This window comes from Anser brachyrhynchus (assembly GCF_964034855.1).
Source record: "Anser brachyrhynchus genome assembly, chromosome: 2".
NCBI lineage: Eukaryota > Metazoa > Chordata > Aves > Anseriformes > Anatidae > Anser > Anser brachyrhynchus.
In genome coordinates, this window is record NC_137695.1 from 12989709 (window position 1) to 13006938 (window position 17230).

The 17230-nt window shown below is 36.1% G+C and overlaps 2 protein-coding genes across 4 annotated transcripts in view; one reads left to right on the forward strand and one right to left on the reverse strand.

The window, feature by feature from the left end:
* The window catches only part of PFKP (phosphofructokinase, platelet), a 44814-nt gene extending 34932 nt beyond the window's left edge, over nucleotides 1-9882 (forward strand). For all 3 annotated transcript variants that reach the window (XM_080579096.1, XM_080579097.1, XM_080579098.1), the window contains 6 exons: nucleotides 4029-4193; nucleotides 5359-5420; nucleotides 6436-6547; nucleotides 7956-8055; nucleotides 8683-8788; nucleotides 9346-9882. In XM_080579096.1, coding sequence (XP_080435222.1) covers nucleotides 4029-4193; nucleotides 5359-5420; nucleotides 6436-6547; nucleotides 7956-8055; nucleotides 8683-8788; nucleotides 9346-9499 — 699 coding nt within the window. In that variant the 3' untranslated portion in view covers nucleotides 9500-9882. The remainder of the gene's footprint in view (nucleotides 1-4028; nucleotides 4194-5358; nucleotides 5421-6435; nucleotides 6548-7955; nucleotides 8056-8682; nucleotides 8789-9345) is intronic.
* Nucleotides 9883-10401: 519 nt separating this feature from the next.
* The window catches only part of PITRM1 (pitrilysin metallopeptidase 1), a 29273-nt gene continuing 22444 nt past the window's right edge, over nucleotides 10402-17230 (reverse strand). The window contains exons 22-27 of the mRNA XM_080579095.1: nucleotides 16686-16757; nucleotides 15235-15347; nucleotides 14581-14706; nucleotides 13208-13353; nucleotides 11449-11551; nucleotides 10402-10846 (exon numbers count right to left, since the gene is read on the reverse strand). Of these exons, the coding sequence (XP_080435221.1) occupies nucleotides 10753-10846; nucleotides 11449-11551; nucleotides 13208-13353; nucleotides 14581-14706; nucleotides 15235-15347; nucleotides 16686-16757 (654 nt within the window). The 3' untranslated portion in view covers nucleotides 10402-10752. The remainder of the gene's footprint in view (nucleotides 10847-11448; nucleotides 11552-13207; nucleotides 13354-14580; nucleotides 14707-15234; nucleotides 15348-16685; nucleotides 16758-17230) is intronic.

Consider the following 17230-nt stretch of genomic DNA (forward strand, 5'->3'; position numbering starts at 1 on the left):
CAGATCTTGCTGTAGCTGAAGCTTTCCATTCAACAATCAGTTTTCTAGTTCTAGTTTGCTGTAGCTTTTTTCCTCAGGTACAATTGCTATATGAACTCCTTAATTCTTTACCATTTCATCAAGTAACAAAAAAAAAGGGAACTGAGTTGAGGACTAATGCAAACAAATGAGTGAACCTCTGAATGGCTTTGGGTTTTATTAAACCTCCTATTATGAGTCTATAGAAATAACGGTGAAGCAATTGGCCAAAGTCTGCATGGAGATCCTGGGGTTCGAGAAATGATCTTGAAAAAAGATCTGTCTTCCTGCTCCCATACAGAATTACTTATTTATTAGAGTAAAAAAGCTCTTGTAGCTAAATGAAAGAGGTGCGTCAAAATATAGTATGACCTGTTCAGTAGGAGATGCAATACTACATCCCTGGAATGAAGACGACCTATGATGCAGAATGGGTAAATAGTACCAATACATTCACAGGTAAGACACAAGCCCTCCCATCACTCCATTAGCTGCTTCTGCCTTACCAACTTTTATAAACGTCAGCCTCTAAGTATGGCTGATGCACATGTAAAAGTAAAAACACGACACAATGGAAAAGAAAATGTACATACTACTGCTTCCTCTTAGTTCACTGCTTTAAGTACTTTTAATTGCAATTTGCACAGCATTCAGTGATGCTCTCAGTTAAAAAAAAAAATCTATTGAATTTCAGAAAGTTTTGTTTATTTTAAAAGATGGAAGACTGTTGATTTGGAGGTTTGAATATCAGACTTTTCATGAAGCTAGCTTAGTCCATATGACAACACAACTAGCAGTGGAATCCTAAGAACTGCTCCAGAAAGAATCACCATACCTCCGTGTTTAAAACTTCTGAAACCTGCATCAGATTCTTGAGCATTGGGCTTTCTTGCATATGGAGTAGGATATAAATTAAAAATACAGGACCAGGACTTAAGTCCAAGGCAGAATTTGGTAAATACAATTTCTAAGAATGTTTTTTTTCAAATTTTGTATATGGTTCATTTGTTCTACTTTTTCCAAGACCATCAAGAAAAATGACTAGAAAGTTTTTTTTATCCTGGAGTTAGAAGGAGGGGAAGCTTATTAAAGAGACAGGGTAATGGGGGGAGGGAATAAAAGGTGACTTAAAATCCTGATCAGTTACTTGACCAAGCTCACTGTAAGGTTTCACAAAAGGTGGTGTCAAGGCAGTGGAATGTGGACAAGTTAAAAAGCGCTGCTACTGCAGCAGTAGTCTTTGCTATTATAGCCTCAATTTCTTTGAAGCTGTTCCCATAACCATGCATTAAGAATTCCTGGGTTTATACCAGCTACAAATCTCTCTCACTGAAAATAGCAAATAAAAATCTGTGTTAGTGTCTTATGTCAAAATCCATTGTTGTGTAGACAAGTACACACAAAGTTCTTACTGGCAGTTCTCCTAGAGCAGGAAATGTAACGTCAATGTAAAAAGCTTTGTTTTTTTCTTTTTTTTCTCATCACAGTCAATGAAAGTAAGGATTTGAAATTCTACCATGAAAAAGCTAAGATAAAAGGAGCTAGCAATGTGACTAGATAAAGTAATAGTATGATAATCCTTATATAATCACAGTAAAAAACCTGAGACATTCATAAACAGGAATTGCCTTCGGGTTTTAGTACCTAACATCACCACTTGCTGTTATGGTGATTGGTATTGTATTGCTTAGAAAACAACACAGCAACAGTTTTTAATGATGGTCTGTCTGTCTAGAGCAGGCATATAGATGGACCCAAACGTACGACTGCTAGATTGCAGAAGACTACTGCTAACCATATTAAATAAATACATCTGAGCATACAGAGAGACCCATGTATCTTAAGGCTAGAAAAGACCACATTTCATCTAGTCTGATTTCATGCATATTGGGTCCTAGAACTTAATCCTCTTAAGTCTTGAGTCGGGCTGCTAACTGAATAAGAAACCTTATATTGTATCTGCTATAAAGCTGCCTGAATTTCTTTAAAGCCCTTCAGTGCCATTTGAGTATTTCTGTTACAGTCATTCTGAGAAAGCAAGAATAGCAGACAGTTTCTACTGCATGTCTCTTGTAATAGAAATCCTTCTAAATATATCTAAAATGGGTAATCCCCAAAGCAGAAAATTTCATTCTTGTACCAGCAGCAGGAAAACTTTTTTGGAAAGCTTGGAGTTTACAAATGTTTTAGGTCTTCTCAAACAGAAGGAAATCAATGTGGTGTCAATCCAGTTCTAGTCAGGTGTGTGTGTGGGGAGGTTGTTTTTTTTTTTTTTGACTTACAATCAATGTGCTTGCCACTGTTACAAGTAATAGGGATTTTTATAAATTTGTTGTTTACCATATACCAAGTGCCAGCATTCTGCAACAATTACAAAACCATGTCTGGAACAGGAAAGAAAAGCGCTTGAGGACACTGTAAAATCCAAGATGGGTAAAAGAAATTGTCACCTGGAAAAAACAACGGAAGTTCAATTTAAACTTATTTAGGGTATCCTAAACAGAAGTGTTCAGAAACATTCTTCATAACAGAGTGTTAATCAGTATTCTAAATACATCTATGTGAATTCTGCATTTGTGTGTGTGTATGGGATTGGGGGTGGAAGTATGCAGATAGATTTACATATATGTGAATATATATAAATAAAAGATAAGTAGATTATGTTACATGCATCTTTTGGTAGCTGGACCTGAATAAATGCATACTAGTTTTAGTTTTTGAATGCATTAAACATTATAATGTTAAAAGTTTTAGTTTTTAAAGTTTCCTCACTTACCAATTCAGTATTTATTGTGGTCTGTTTGGTATATTTTTTTTAAGTCACTATAGCTCACAATTTCTTCTTGAAGTCCTGTTGTTATCTGAATGAAGGCTCTGGTAAAAATCTGTGAAACAGAAATACCTCAAATATTACAGGATCTGTAGTTGGTCATTCAGAAAATGAGTAAGGCATGGGGAGCTTTTAAAGCTATAATTCAAGTTTCAAGATTATGCAGTTGCTAGGTACTTTCATTTCGTAGTTTTACCAGACGGAACTGATGTATGGACTATACATCAATTTTGCAAAATTATTCTTGTTACCAAGTCTAGCATAACTTTTATTTATTTTGAAGGAAAAGGAGGAAGTAATACGTTTCTTTTCTTAATCTCTTTCTGAAAGGAAGTACTTTTGTCCAATGACTTAAAAATAACTTTGAACAGTTGCTGTAGAAATATTTTCATTCCAGGAAGTGAGAGTTTATCGACTAGCTTCTTGTGTTGTTATAGCCTAGAGATGCATAGTAATGTCAGTTTCCTAGGTCCTATGACCCTGGAGATTTTTTCTGCTACTCTTTCCTAAGTCTCTTAAGCAACTGTAGTAAATATTGGTAGTATTGGTGCTATGTGGGCATCAGATCTCTTAGTAGAGAATGTTTCTTAGGCTGTTCAGAGCATGGTGCAAATGAATAAAAACAAAAAAGGAACAATAGATCCAGTAGTGCTTGAGAGAATGGTATTTCTATGGATATCTTTGTTGGAAAGTAATCCACAGAGCAGAACATACCCAAGAGTATTGTTACTTTTTTTTTTTTTAAACTTGAGCATAGTCAGGAGTGCAGTGAATTTTAAAATCAATAGTAAGATGATATAAACTTGTCAGTAATGAATGGAGTCAAAGTAAAGAAGAGAAACTTACTTATACCCAAACTGATTTAAAAGCTCTGTTATATGTATTAGTATCTCTGTTAGAAAACTATCACAATTTTTATGTTCATGCAGAAGACAAATTTATTTCTTGTGTTAGTATTTGCATGAAACAAGTGTTGATTGTCAAAATAAAATGTTTTGCTAGTGTGGTGTTCAATGTATGACTTAAGAAAATGACTTATTGTAGTTAAATGGGTTATGTTATGTTGGAGCCTTTTAAAATACATTTCTTAATTTTTTTAAAATCAATATGTGACACAAAAATGTGTGACATAAAATAAAAATTCAGAATTTAAAATCTCTAATATCTTGTCTTTGAGTAGACGTGTGATCGCATCAAACAGTCAGCCAGTGGTACCAAACGTCGTGTATTCATCATTGAGACCATGGGCGGTTATTGTGGGTACCTGGCCAATATGGGGGCCCTTGCGGCAGGAGCTGACGCTGCTTATATTTTTGAAGAACAGTTTGATATTCGAGAGCTCCAGGTATGCAACATGAGAAATGTTTTCCTCATTTTTAAGTAGATCCTAAAATTGTTGTACATACATGTATATATTTGAAGTAGATAGCTAACATGTTTTTTGTTGTAGTTTATTTATTATTATTATTATACTATAGCTAAAAGCTGTGCTTGTCAGTAGCACTGTCAAATAGTTCTAGTTCTTATGCCATATTACCTAAAGGAACATACACCCAGTTGTTCTTGGCATTAGGGTCAGTTAACTGATGATTTTTCTGTATTAACCACTAAACATTATTAGGGGAATCATTTCATTTTTATTCTTCTGACTGAAATTCAAGCTACATGTAAATGAAAAAAGTTCAGCAGTTTGAAAAGACAAATATAGGATAAAAAGAAATACCTTTTCCATTATGATTGTGCCTCAGCTTATTGCGTCAGAAGGCTGCTTAGGTCAGGGATTGAACAGGATGTAAAGTGGATTAGATATTGACTTTGATAATCAAACTATTAAGAGCATTTTTTGAGGTGTTATTGAAATAAAGATTTTAGGATTTAAGGGCTACAGATTAGGATATGACTTTGCAGGGGGTAAGCTCATGTGAAACTTGTCTACTATGAGACTTTTACACTTCTGAGGTAGTTGGTGCTAGCTGCTGTCATGGACATACAAATATAACTGCTGAGAAAATATAAATACAAAGCTGAGCAGTACAGTGAATTGTAGTTCCTCCCCATTCAGTTCTCTGTGGCATGCACTCTTCATGTCATGCATGGGAGTACTGGCATGGTAATACATTGCTTTATCCATAACAGGACTGTTGCAAGGATTGGGAGTAAGGGCAGGATCAGATCTTTTATGACAATGTTTCTGTATTTTTATGTATATCAAGGTAATCCAACTTGGTGCTTTATCAGTATAGCATTATTTAAATAAAAAAAAAAAACACCACAACTTTGTGTGGCTACTAAAATGTTATTTGTGATGTGGAGGAAGAAGTTCATTTTAACCCAAGATGAATAGCCATACTCACTATGTTTTGCTGGATCTCTAAAATTGAGTGTTTGAATTTGCACATACTACTTGATGTGGAATCTTTACATAAGCTCTCAGGATGAGGTTGTAGGCTCATTCAAGTTGTTTTAAAGTGTTCTGCTTGTCTCTTTAAAAATACCTTTGTTGTTCCTAGGCTAATGTGGAACACTTAACTGAAAAGATGAAAACCAGTATCCAGCGTGGTCTAGTCCTGAGGTAAGCAAAAGTAGTTGTAGTAAGTGAAATCTGTGATGCTGAGCACTTGCAGCCAAGGCTGTTTGGCCACTTGTGAAGACACTCCAAGTCTACGTTCCTTGATTATTCCTTTAGCATGAGATTATTAGCAAAGCTCTTGCTCCAGAAGGCAAGTCTGGGAGCTGTCTGGAAGCTGAAGCCCAAAACTTCCTTCTTTCTATGTAAATCTAATTGTTCTATAATCTAATACTTGATTCTGTTTTCAGCCTATTTTCTCAACAATTTTTAACTGTAGATTGTTAATAAAGACAGTGTGAAAACTAGCATACACATATAACCTTTACTATAAAAAAATCTACTTAGATTTTACAAGATAACACAGGATAAACCGTTCTTCAAAGACCAAAACCTTTAAAATAAGTTATTTAACATGTTTTAAAATTATCCATTCTTAGGCATCCTGAATCAGTCTGCAGCTTCTCTCTCTCTTTCATTAGCATTTACTTTCAGTGTGCTGAGTAGCAAAGGGCTGAAAAATGATTACTATAATGAGTTGTATGAGGAAACTATTACACTTGTTTACATTGTTCTGCTTATGGTGAGTAGGGTGAAAAAATACTTGACATTTAAAGTACTGATAAGGAGCAGACTAGGTGTTATTCATCATCCATGCTTTTATAAATGGCAAGATACTGGCATTAGATGTGTATAACTTCTGTTTGTGCAGTTTTTCCACTGCACAGTTAATTTGTCAGGCATAAATTTTATTTTCCGCTACCTTATTCAATAATGGTTTCCAGCTGACCTGCAAGTAATGTTGGTATAGTAGAAGTAATGCAGACTTTAAAATCATGAATATGTTACATGAAATGCGTTCATGAAATGTGAAAGTGAACCTGCGTGATTAGATGAAATTATCCAAGCAGTGACTGCTGCTATCAAGAAACTGGGAAAACGTTTGTCATTCAGTAGCTATAAAGACATTGACTACTTAACAGTTGAGTTGCTAATGAGTATTTGGCCTGAATTGTTACAGAAATGAGAACTGCAATGAGAACTACACAACTGACTTCATTTATCAGCTGTATTCCGAAGAAGGAAAAGGAGTGTTTGACTGTCGAAAAAATGTATTGGGCCACATGCAGCAGGTAAAAATGACCTTAGAATTTACAGACAAGCTTAACTATATGCACAAAGGGCATACACTATTCAAGCATTTCAAGTAAGTCTGACTCAGAATTAAAGAGAAAGTGTGTGGATTTTTGCTCATAGGTAGCTCTGAAGTGTTTGTTAGCATTAAAATTTATTGCAACTCCTTCCGTAAAATGTAGGAAAAAAAAAACATTAGCTTCTTAATGATTATTTTTTCTCCTCCTGTCTATATTAACAAAAAAAAATCATAGACATTACAGCTATCGTTATTACTGTAATACATATTTAGAACATACCTCTCTACCCTTCCATACTGTATCTGGCTTTGGAACTCTGGAAGAGAAGAAATTTGGTTAAGGAATTTTATGTGCAGGTGGATTATTCTGGTAGAAGAGACAGCATTCAGCTACTCCTTTTGGTCTCTGTAGCTTGCCTCTCTTTATCTCACTATGCTGATTGTTTTTGGGCAGATAATAAGTTTCTAATTTGGCTACATTAATTATCAAGACTGAGGTAGAGTCAAAAACACATGTAGAGCTAAATTTCTCGAGTGCTAGTGGTGAAATGACTGTTGTTCACATTGCCATTTAAAGTTTTATAGTCATTTTACCATTACTTATTTTTAGATTTTTCAACACTGAGATTGGCACTTTCTGCATAAAATTTAACCAAATTTAATTTGAAGGTCAAGACCAGCATTGATGAAATGATCTACTGTTTGTGAAGTAGTTCTAAATAGTTCCACATGATTTCAGTTCCATCTGCTGCATTGGAGACAAACACAAAAATCAGACTTCATATATAAACAGCTTAAAAAAATAACTTTGTTTCCAGAGCCATATAAAGGCTGTTTTAATACTTTGAATGAAAGCAGCCATAAAAAATAATATTAATAAAAAAATTACTAGTTGAAACAGTCCCAGCCCAGTTGTTTCATCCTAGTATTACGTACACAGCATTCTAGCCTTCCTTGTTCTAGCTGCAATAAAGAGCTGTGCTTCCCCGACTTCCTAGATTAAAGAGTCAGCAGTTACATTTCTTAAACTCATTCTGACACCTTCTCCTTCAATGGTTTCCTGTTTTATATTATGCTGAAACCGGGTTGTCTAGTGCAGTGTGAGAGCTAGGCGGTGCTTTACGATCAGCACTGAGGGAAAATGGAGGGCAGGGAAGTCAGTGCCCTTTGTTTATCTTAAGTGAAAAGTAGTATTGATTCAGTGAGAATTCTACACTGGCTTAACACAAATTTTAAGTGTTTTAGCTTGGTTTGTGTGGTAAGTTTGTTTGCTTGTTTAAAGTGGGGGAGATAGAAATGAGAGTGAGCAGGCCATTAAACTAGTAAAATAACAAGACATAAATACTGACTTGATAACTGAATTAACCCACAGTTAAATTTCCACACAGGGTGGTGCACCTTCGCCATTTGATAGAAACTTCGGGACAAAAATTTCTGCAAAAGCTATGCAGTGGATCTCCAAAAAGCTGAAAGAAACCTACCGGAAAGGTGCAGAAACACTTGGTCCTATCTCTCGTTTTACTGCCCTCAGTTAGCCATCAGTATATGCCTACTGCCATACAAAGACATGAATGCATGATAGGTTGTTAGTCAACGTACTTCTTTCCATCGTATTCAGTAATGTCTTGCTGTGCTTCCTGCTATATTACCCCTCAAGCGAGGTCAGTATTTTAGATAGCTGTTTTCTTACCTGCCTTTAAAAAAATGCTAGTGTGATTGCAGTATATTATGCATGAAGAAATTGATGACTACCTAAGTTACATCTGTTCTTCCTTTTTGTTTCATGATGGCTACATGGGAGACAGAAGAAGGTAATATGTCTTCTTTGGGAATTCTTATAAAACACTGTTTACTAAAATCTAATTTAAAACTGGATGTTAAAATTCAGTCTCATTGTTGATTAATTACACTGTTTTCATGGCTAATCACCAAAGCTAAATGTAAAAAGTGAAGATCTCCTAACCCTATTAAAGTACTAATTGATGTTTTAATGTTATGTTAAATGTTCAGTAACTGAAATTAAGCTCCCTGTTCACTTTAATTACAGAACAAGGATATTTGGCCATACAACTGTGAATAAAAAAATCTTGAATTATTTCATTCTTTTCCTATTAGGAAAAGTATTTGCCAATACTGATGACTCAGTCTGTTTGCTGGGAATGCGTAGACGCAACCTTGTTTTCCAACCAGTGGCTGAGCTGAAGAATGAAACAGACTTTGTGTATGTATACGCTGCTTACATTTTAAACATCCCCACACAGGCTTTCTTTCACCACATCAAATGAACATCTTCTTCATGGTGCTGACACACAGCATTTGCCAACTGTTTTATTGTGCTTCTGTCTCTGGCCTACATTCAGCCAGTGATTCACTTCAATTGTTCACTTGTCTTTTTGAACAACTCCCTTTATGCTTTCTATTCATTCTCCTTATACATTATGAAGTTCTTTTGTTATGAATTCTGGGAGCCCACTGTCTTTTTTTCATCTTTGCTTTAATGTCTGGAATCGGTTGACTTCTGATAAAATTTAGTAGAGTAGTAGAGCACCATTTTTGTGCCTTAGATGGCATTTTACCTATGAAAAACTATACAGTAAAATCTTTTTTCCTTCAGTGCTCTGTTATTTCTTCCCTTCTTGGGTTGGTGCTTATATGCCACCATAAATAGCAATACTTGATCCTATTTGTAAGAATATTACTGTTAGTGTTCTCAGATGAACTACAAATTGTTTGCCAGGGCTACTAAGTAAATCTTTTTTTTCCTCCACCACACCACAGACATAGGATTCCCATGGAGCAATGGTGGCTGAAGCTGCGACCACTGATGAAAATCCTGGCCAAATACAAGACCAGCTATGATGTTTCAGATTCAGGCCAGCTGGAGCATGTTGCTATGCACAGCCCAAAGGAAGCAGAAACCGGAGCCATCTAAAGAGATCATTTTTAGATTGTTGTTATAGATGCACATTGTGAGTAACAATGCTTTAGAATCGTTACAGCTTTGTTTTGTAACATTTAAGTTATTGTACCAGCACTTTATGTGAAACAAGACAGTCACGTCACACAGATTTTGTCCTATATTTGTGTTACGTTTGAAACAAATCCCAGCATCTAAGGAATAAGCACCATTTTACTCATACTACCCCTTAACAAAAAAGTGCAACACTGTTCTATGCACTCTGTAAGTTACTCACCTACTGCACTTTGTTTCAGAGTACTTACACCCAAAAATAAGTGTAGATGGCTAGTTTTATGTTGAGTTACAGGATGTGCTTAATGTATCCGAAGTGAAATAAAGTACTGTTGCAAACATAAGTGTGATGTGTCAAAATGTATTTGCCTGCTTCTAACCACAAACAGCAAAAATCCTTCATAAAGGATTCTCTACAGACTAATGAAGGAAAAAAAGCACCTGCCTTAATCCCCTACCTAGTGAAGGGGGAAAAAAACCTGTCCTACTATTCCTTTTTTCATGTTTCTTTCCTCCTAGCTTTGTTAAGGCTATAGAAACTCTTCATAATGAGGGCAAAGGGTAAAAATAATTTTAAAATTAGGTTAACAAATATAGCCAAACTCTTTTCTTATGCTGATTTGTTAACTAGATGATGACCCAAAAAAAGTACTAGACCATTTCATATCAGCATTGACTGAATGTTGCCCAAATAAACAAGATAAAATCTGCATTGTACACAGATTCATTAGTGATTTGCCCACTATGCTGCCATTCACTACAAACTTGCTGTGAGGTGGAAGGCACTGTCACAAAGCTCTTATCTGTAGGTAGTTTATGCAAAGTAAGCTGGAATTAACATACCAAAGAATGGAAGCTGTAGTATAAGAGACATAGTTTTTTATATATCCAACAGCAGACATGATTTCAAACAAATACCATTTAAATCTCTGGAGTTCTACATATACAAAAATATTTAATTTATATAGTATCCATATGAGTCTTGAGTAAAATATTATGGTCTTTGTCCTAATAGAGCAAATAATTCTTGCTCTCAAATACTGTGTGGTTAGAAGATTTGACAACAGGGTTTTAACTGGTTTGTTGCACGTTGTTAGAAGCAGCAACGAACATTTAAGTTGGACCATGGGCCAGTTAAAAGTTAATATAAAAAATAATTAATGTAGTCACAAAGATGGGCTTGCTTTATGTGAGCCTGGATGTTCAGCAGCAATTCATCGTTTGACCCATGAGGGATCTTTGGTAATATCTGCATTTTCTGGGCCAAGTACTGCCAGACCACGTGTGCTCTTCCCAACTGCAAGATACCTGCAAAAAGAAACAAATGAGAAGTTAATGTATTTGGTTATCTGTAACTACGTTATACAGTTAAAAAGACTCTAATTTCAGGAAACAGTGCTGTCTGATATGCACCCCGTGTTTGCTTTTATAACATCTTTTGGATTTACATTTTTTCCCCCCGTTGATGATGATACAACAGTCAATACCACCTGGTCATAACTAGCCTAATCTGCTTAAACAGATGTTCTTCTATGTGAAATTCTTAACTAAAGCGCAAGTCAGAAGTCCAAAGAAGTAAAAAATATTAGGAGTCCAGAAGAACCAGCTCATTCAGCCAGGAGCTGGAAGTCTGAGTGTACTCTTTCTTCAGACGCTTTCCGGACTTTTCAAAAGTAAAACAATCGCCTCCAACTTCAGAACATAGGAGGGAATTATATCTGCTAAAATTCAATAAGCAGAATATAATTAACATCTCTCTAAGGTTACAAAAACAAATACTGGAAGTAGTACAAAAGACCAGAGAAAGAAATTCAAGAACTTAATTATGGCACCTTTAACAAACTTCTCTGATTTGTCCAGTTTTTCAAGCAAACATCTTTTTTTTTTTCTAAAGTTGAGCACAGACTTACTTGTTTGATACATCAACCAGGTTATCACTGTTGACAGCAAAAAGCTGCTCTCTGTGTGACTGCTTCATTTCATCTGAAATCCCGTATAAGAAATGATCCATACCTAAAACAAAATCAAAGACACATACTGCAGCGATGTACTGGAAGGGAAGAATAGAGCCTACACTTCAACCATTGTTCTGAGACAAATTAATTGTCAATCAAATGTCAAAAGTTAGAATTGAGTAAATAAGTTTAATTTTCTGAGGTAGTAAGAGTTTGCTATTTAGAATTTGTATTACAGTCTGGCAAGTGATTTAGTTTGCCAAAAATCTAAATGTAATTGGGATCCAGAAAACCTAAAGAAATAAACCAATGAAAAGCAAAACACACTAGCATGATTCATTCTAAAAAGCCTCAATACTTCCTAAAATGTTTTAGCCAAACTGGGTTTCATGCAGCTTGTATGAACAACCTCTTAAAATTTTCAATCAGCTGTAATATACATGCCAAGACCATGTTTTAATCGCCTTCTTTTGATCAAGCTACATACAGAAGTCTGCATACAAATACTTTATTGCTTTTGTTGGAATACTTACCTACAGTATTTTAGCATCAATATTATAGCTCTGTGAATAACCAGAGAACTCCAAAATAACCACAGGAAAGCTTTTTAACATGAAAACAATTACAGAAAAAAATAGTAGGTGGGGAAGACATCTGGAGACAATTAACTCATCCGAACTTCTGCCAAAGGCTGGATAAAGTGAGATAAGGTTGTTGAAGACCCTATGCAGGACCTAATAAATAATGGTAGTATTAAGGGATAGATATTTGTCTCTGCAACAGATCCTAGGTCTATGGAACAATGTTCTTCACTAAATTTGTCACAGCTGCTACAGCGCATGTTCAAATTAAATCACTGCTCTCACAAATTACAACATCCAATATGCATTCACTTCATTCATATCTGCACCTAAAATTGATTACTTTCTTTTTCTTTAAAATCAAATCATCCAGGCCAAAACCAAATTCAGTTCAAAGAACATGAAATCAGCTTCATTTTCAAGTCCTATTTAACAAACTAGCGTTAATACAAATACATATTAAAATAACATTAATTTTATTCTTATAATTCCTTTACTTAAAGGAAAGGAATCTATTTTAAATTAGCAAGTTTTGGATTGAATTTAAGCTCAGACTTGGAGAGGGAAGGGGAAAGCAAGGAAAGCAAAGCAACATGTAGGCAAACTAAAAAGATGTGAAGATACTACCAGCTGTGATATGCATGCGGATATGTAAAGAAGGTAACACCCTCCACTGTAGCAGTATTATGCTCTAATTTCTTAAAAAAAAAAAAATGCACAAAAGTTACACATTTGTAGTCAAAATGTACACTTGTGTCAGGAAAGTAATTCTGCAATTTTATTTCTTTTTAATCAAAAGACAAAATATTTAATTTTTTGCTTGCTAGCATCTGACTCCCTTTCCAAGCCTAAATTTGTTTCTGTAATCTACCTCCATCTTCTAACTGTATTCCCCTGACATCAAGGAGCAGCATGAATATGAATACCTCAGTGGAGAGACTGAATGTGTGCTATTTCTGAAAAGGGACTAACAGGAACTGACTGTTTTGTTGAAACCGCAGTTGTCTTACGTCTGCCAAGTACAAATTTTAACATATGATTCAGTTTAGCAAATTAACTGTTTTCTCTCCTTTAAAACTTAAATAAAAATAAATATATTAGCTCCCAGTGCTGGGAGACTGGTGAGAATGTACCTTTATCTGAAGGAGCTATTGGTGCATCTACAGCAGCAAATACTGCTAACTTAGCTTCATCGATATCTTGTTGTGTGAATTCTCCAGATTTGGCCCATTCAACTGCTTTTTCAAATGTTTTCAAGGTGGCTAATGAATTTGGGTCTCTTAAAGAAAAAAAAGAAAAAAGTAAAATTAAGGACTTCAGTCTTACAAAATGATATACTGTAATTAATTTGTTCTTAATTCAGAGTTTACTATTCATTACACAAACATAGATACATGTGGATTGCATCAAATGAGAAACCTACTTTTTGTTTACAAGATATTTTTTTAAGAAGAAGCTAGTATTACAATAAACCAGGCATATTTTGAATTTTCAAATACACAAGTGCAGCAAGTTCAGTTGCCTGTAAGTAGTTTCAAGGCAGCGTGCAGAGAAGTGGTATTCAAAAGATGGTAAACCAACAGTGTTTATAATGTAATATCAATTCACTGCTGCAGCTTAATAAGCATTAGCTTCCATTAATATCAACAACAGTAATATTTATGGTATACCACCTTATCTCCTCTAAGCTGCTTTTCCTGCTACACCTCTTTTTGCTCTCTGTAAAACAAGTGCAACAGGTCGACAGCTACTGAAATACTAAACAGGACAAGTCCTACCACGCTGAAACTTTGCAGAGAGGCAACACTGCTCAGATTTTAGGCAGGAATACTGTCCAAGTACTGTGATGGACTACCTTTGGTCTAGGAAAATTATTTAAGCCAGGACTCTAGACACGTGACATTTCTAGTGGGGATTATAACTTCCAATTCAAATTTCATCTGAAAGTGGTTTGGCAAGTCCAAAGCAGGTTAACTGTTCCGGACTTGACAAAAAAAAAAAGGCAAAGAAAAAAAGACTTTCTCCATTCTAGCTCATCACCGGCAATGCTTTCTGCTGAATCTCTGCTGTTTCCAGACAGTCTGCCAAGGAAGCTGTGTATTTTCAAAACCAGGGCATTAGGAAACGGCATCATTTCTACTCCATGGTCTCAAACATAATTAAATCTCCTTGTATTTGCTTATTTATTTATTAAAAAAAAAGTGGAGGACCCATGAGAAAATAAATGATAACCAGTCTTACATAAACCTGGTACACAGACACAACAATGGTTGCTACCAGCAGAAATAAGTTAAACTTTCCCAGGGACAGAAACCAGAGGAGGGGTTTATTAACAAAACTGATATACATTAAGCAATTAATCTCATCATCATCAGTGCTGAATCACTTTCTTGTGATTCAACATAGCTGTATCTCTCTTTCAAGATTAAGTGAAATAAAAATAAAGTCAAACAAACAAGTGCAGCCAGTGGTTCCCTCAGACATGAACATGAACAAATGCTGTTACCTGTAGGAGTAGAAAGTAAATATGCCGTTGTGACTAATTTTAGCACCTCCACCGTAAGCCCCTCCTTTCTCTCTAATTTCTCTATGTAGGAATTTAGATGTCATCAACCGTGCAAGAATTCGAAGGCTGTAATGAGAGAAATATTAACAGCAAACTGTAAATGAACTGGATAACAGTAATATTCTCAACTGCCTCTAAAGTTCAAAAAGATCCCCATTTACAATGCGTTGCTTCTTCCAATCTACAACAGTAACAACACTCAATATTTAATAACAGCTGAGCAATGTCACATCATTGAAAGAGCTGTTGCTACTTTGGAACACTGCTTGATTATTCCACTTATGTCACTGTAATCAAATACAAAAGCAGCCTCCTACCTGTAACTTTGTTAGTGCAATAGGATTGTCACCTCAGACACATCCAGGTAAGTAGGGCTGTTATTTGGAAGCTAGGGGTTAGTAGCCCCTAGTTACTTAATCTCAGCACTTCGTAAAGCAGCACATTTATGGACCTAGCAATGTGAAGATTGGTCTGTAAAGAATTTGTCACAAACACACCACAAAACATTTTTATTGACACTCCATTTTCAGTGGTCCTGTTTTGTTTCGTGTTATGCAACACACATACAAGCTCCCTGCTGATTTTGTTTCCTACCTTGCATAGTCCGCAGCTGTGTAGGGAACTGTTCGAATGCATTCCCCAATATAGTTCACCGGGAAGGGAAGTACAAAATGGGTCTTCATCTGGCATGGTTTGAAAGTAGGATCCTAAGAGAAAAACACATTACTGGTACAGTTAGCAGATATGAGACAATTTAGCCAGCTGAGGACTATGAAGTGCTGCCAAACATACAGACACACAGACGGTAAAGCTGCCACTTGACCTGCACTGCAATCAGTGGCATTCAGCTTGCCCCCATGTTAGCAATCCAGTAACAAAACTGCCTTAGGAAACTAAAGTATATGGATATTGTACATTGGCTACCCGTCGTTGCTCACCAGCGTCTCAGTTGCCCATGCCATGTGTTGTCACCAAAGAGCTTTGATACGTATACCACGTCTTTACTTGGACTGAACCAAGTGTTCATAACTTCCCACTTCTATGTCCATCATATTTGACTCCATCTACTCAATTTTAGATATTGCAACTGAATCCAGAAAAAGACCCCCCTCCTCACTGTTCATTTATGAACAGCAGCAGCTATATGAGTTTCCGCTCACACATACCCTGCAATAAACTTGACTTTTACTTAGAATCATACAATCATTTATATTGGTAAAGACCTTCAAGATTATCAAGTCCAACCATCAACCTGACATACCAAGTCCTAAGCCATGTTCCTTAGTGCCATGTCCACATATCTCTTAAATACCCCCAGGGATGGGGACTCCCCCACTTCAAAACTTCCAGTCCTTCTCATGTCTCCAGGCCCCTGCAACACTCGCTTCTTTGTCTCTTTCACACATACACCTGCTTGTGTCCTTATTTACGCATAAGCAGAGCCTTAAGCACCTCCAGAATCTTTTAAAATTTAATTTCAATGCTCGCAAATGTTCCTTAACTCCACAGACCTGCTCCCCAGCCCCTCACGCATCTCTAGCTGGTTGGGCCCAGCACAGTACCACATGCCAGACTTGTCAGCAAGAAGAACCTTCGGCTGAGCAATCCCTGCCTTTTTCCTCAATGCTCAGGATACACCAAGTTGTGTTTCTCCCATATAGTCTAATAAAAATTTTCATTTTTACTTAATTGTCACAGATACTCTTTTGTCATGTGTCATTCACATTCAAAATAATTTAGGGAGTAGAGGAAGGAAGAGAAAGGGCTAACTGGGAGTGACACCACATGGATCTGATTCTGAAAGAAACCAGGGTAAAAATAAAATCTTGTAAACATCACTTGCAAGGAACAGCATAAGCGGGAATTTCCTGCATGCACAGACAGGAAGTTAGCTAAATGATCTGCAAACCAGAACCAAAGGGAAGACAACAAATAGGATGACATAGAAACATGAAGAAGTTCGATGAACGGTTTAGAGAAACAATAGAGTAAGAGTGTGGAAGTGAAGGGCACGTAGCACTATCCTCAACCAATAATGTACTTACATTAATTAGTTTCCTTGTGATCTGCAAACAATTAAGCATTTTGCTTCCCACAGGTTTGACTTCTGAAGATTTCTACAAGAGACACAGCCCTCATATTAAAAGGTGATTTAACAATTTAGACTAAGATTACAATAAATGCAATCCCTACTCCCTTGAACTTCCTGTGTAAGCTTTTGAAACCACCATCAGCCCATGTGTCTTCACACACACAAGCAACCTACTCAATCAATTGTATTTCAAAGCAAACGCTAAATAAATTTCCTTTCAAGAGTAATTTGGTACTGAAAGACACCAAGAGGGACATTAAAGAGTCCCCCAAAATTTCAGACAATCATTTCCTTCATGAGTAGGGAACTGGGAGCCTATTCAAGTCTCAGAAATTAATACAGATGTACATTCACAGAGCAGATCCTTTGTCAACTGTATTGAGCCAAGTACCCTCTGTGCGAAATGTCCATCCAGATAATGAAACAGATTCCTAAACAATTAAGGAACTGCGCAATTCCCTATTTTCCTTTGGCTAACATGCCAAGTAAAGCTAAAAA